This window comes from Bos grunniens, chromosome 7 (assembly GCF_055505025.1).
Source record: "Bos grunniens cultivar Pamir isolate PY7600 chromosome 7, Bosgru_T2T1.0, whole genome shotgun sequence".
NCBI lineage: Eukaryota > Metazoa > Chordata > Mammalia > Artiodactyla > Bovidae > Bos > Bos grunniens.
The window spans coordinates 41,837,162-41,839,516 of record NC_141171.1 but is presented as its reverse complement, the minus strand read 5'-3'; the positions used below and the strand labels follow the sequence as shown (position 1 = coordinate 41,839,516).

At 38.1% G+C, this 2,355-nt stretch overlaps 1 protein-coding gene across 1 annotated transcript; it reads right to left on the bottom strand.

Annotated features, from left to right (window-relative positions):
- Window positions 1-748: 748 nt before the first annotated feature.
- Window positions 749-1,693, bottom strand: LOC147369222 (olfactory receptor 2T12-like). The gene is given in 1 exon segment (XM_086411148.1): window positions 749-1,693. A coding segment is annotated over 1 exon segment (945 nt).
- Between the last annotated feature and the right edge of the window lie 662 nt (window positions 1,694-2,355).

Sequence of the window (2,355 nt, the reverse complement as noted above, 5' to 3'; positions counted from 1 at the left end):
AATTTAACATTTCAATTACACACTTTCTCCTGTGCCATGGGCTTTCATTTTAAATTATAGCTAAATAGCAGTGTTCTTATCTTTCTTTGATCTCTATATTTAATTATTAGAAATGCACAGAACAAAGACATAGAAAACATAATATTAAGAATAAATTACTAGAAAGAAGTAAAATATCAGTCCCATTTTTAACATTTTCACTGTTTGTTATTGGCGATAATATTTAACTTTCTAACTTCCTGTTTATTTAGAAAATGGGAGTCAAAATACTTATATCACATGGTTGTTATAGGATGCAAAATAATTTCAGGCTTCTGAGGTAAGGGAATCTGCCTATCTGTGCATGAGATGCAGGAGAGGTGAATTCGATCCTCAGGAGAAGGTAGTGGCAACCCACTCCAGAACTCTTGCTGCTTAGCATGGGTATAGCAAATAGTAAAAGCTCAAGAAACATTATATCTTGATATGGGCCAGTATTCTTGCTTATAAAATCCCATGGACAGAGGAGCCTGGCAGGCTGCGGTCTATGGGGTCACAAAGAGTCAGACTGTACTGAGGGACTGAGTGAGTGTGCACGTGCATGCGCGCATGCACACACACACACGGTAGACTGACAATTCTTAACAACTCCCTATTATACCTGAATTTAATTTTCTTTTCAAGCATTACTAAAGAAGAGATAGCTATAATATGATTAAAATGCTAATAACCTCAATAATTTGACAATGGGTAATATTAAATACTGGGACTAAGTTTGCTGGCATTAGAAGTCTGTACATTTTCCCAGCCACCTTTTCAAGGCTTCTCTGACCTCGCTGTTCCTCCAACTGTAGATGAGGGGGTTCAGCACAGGAGTAAAGATAGTATAGAATGCTGACACAACCTTATTATGGTTAGCTGACCTATAGGATTTGGGTCTCATGTAGATAAAAATGGCAGGTCCATAAAAGAGTGCCACCACAGCTAAATGGGAGGAACAGGTGGCAAAAGCCTTCTTGAAGGCTTCTTGAGAACGCAAATGGAGAACAGCAGAGAGAATAAGGCTATAGGAAGTCAGAATGAAGGAAAAGGGAATTAGGAGCATTAATACACAGCAAGCGTACATGGCATTTTCAAAGACTGATGTGTCAGCACAAGCCAAACGCACCAACATGGGGGCCTCACAGAAGAAATGATCGATCTCATGAGCACTGCAAAATGGGAAGCTCAGTGTAGTGGCTGCTTGCATGAGCCCATCAGCTGCCCCCAGGAACCAAGAGCCCAAAGTCATTTGAATACATAATCGCCAGTTCAGGAGTACAGGGTATCTCAATGGGTGGCAAACAGCTACATAACGGTCATAGGACATGGTGGCTAGGAGGAAACTCTCTGCACCACCAAGCGTGAGTGAGACAAAAATCTGCAACCCACAGCCAGCAGGAGAGATGGATTTGTTCCATGTCAAGTAGTCAGCAGCCATTTTGGGCACGATGGAGGAAACCAACATCAGGTCCATGAGGGAGAGTTGGCTCAGTAGGAAGTACATGGGCCTGTGGAGTCGGGGGTCCAGGAGAATCAAGAGAAGCATGAGGGCATTGGCCATCAAGGAAGCAATGGCCATTGTCAGCACCATCATAAATAGAAAGAGGTGGGATCTTGTGTGCTTAAAGATTCCTAGGAGAATAAAGTCTAAGGTTGTATTTCTCTTCTCCATGATTTCTGCTGGATATGACACTGGAAATGAAAAAAAAGAAAAGGTAAGGGCTTTTATTATCCAAAAATCACGGTTCAACTTCATAACTTCTGGGTATGTAGTGGATATGGGATCCAAGGACCTGATTCAAAGCCTTACTTCCTGTTTATAGTGAGTCTTCTTGACCTATCATCCACTTCTCTATAGGGGAATGTTAATAAATGTTAATATTTTAAGTAAGGTCAAGCTATATGATTCAGAGAATACTGTATTAACTAATTGAGATGATAGATTAAAATAGACCAAAAGCAGAAAACAATGTGAAGGATTAAATAATTGTAAATAGTTACTTTGACTATACATTTTGTATTGTTATTTTATGCTCTTAATATGTGTAATGAAACCAAATTAACTTATTGAGGAAATAAACACTCATTTAGAAATTTGTCATCTATATTTTTTTAATGACAGGTAATTTTTTCTAAATGTTGGAAATTGTAACATATTCGATCTAGTTTTTTTAATATATAACAAGAAATTATAGTTCCTAGGACCATGAAATGGAACGGATTAATATAAGTGAAACAAAATTTCTGCATTGAAGGGAGATAATATCCTCAGTAATTGATGAAAATGTCCTTTTTTTTCTTTTTCTCACTGAATCACTATTTCTATTTACATGA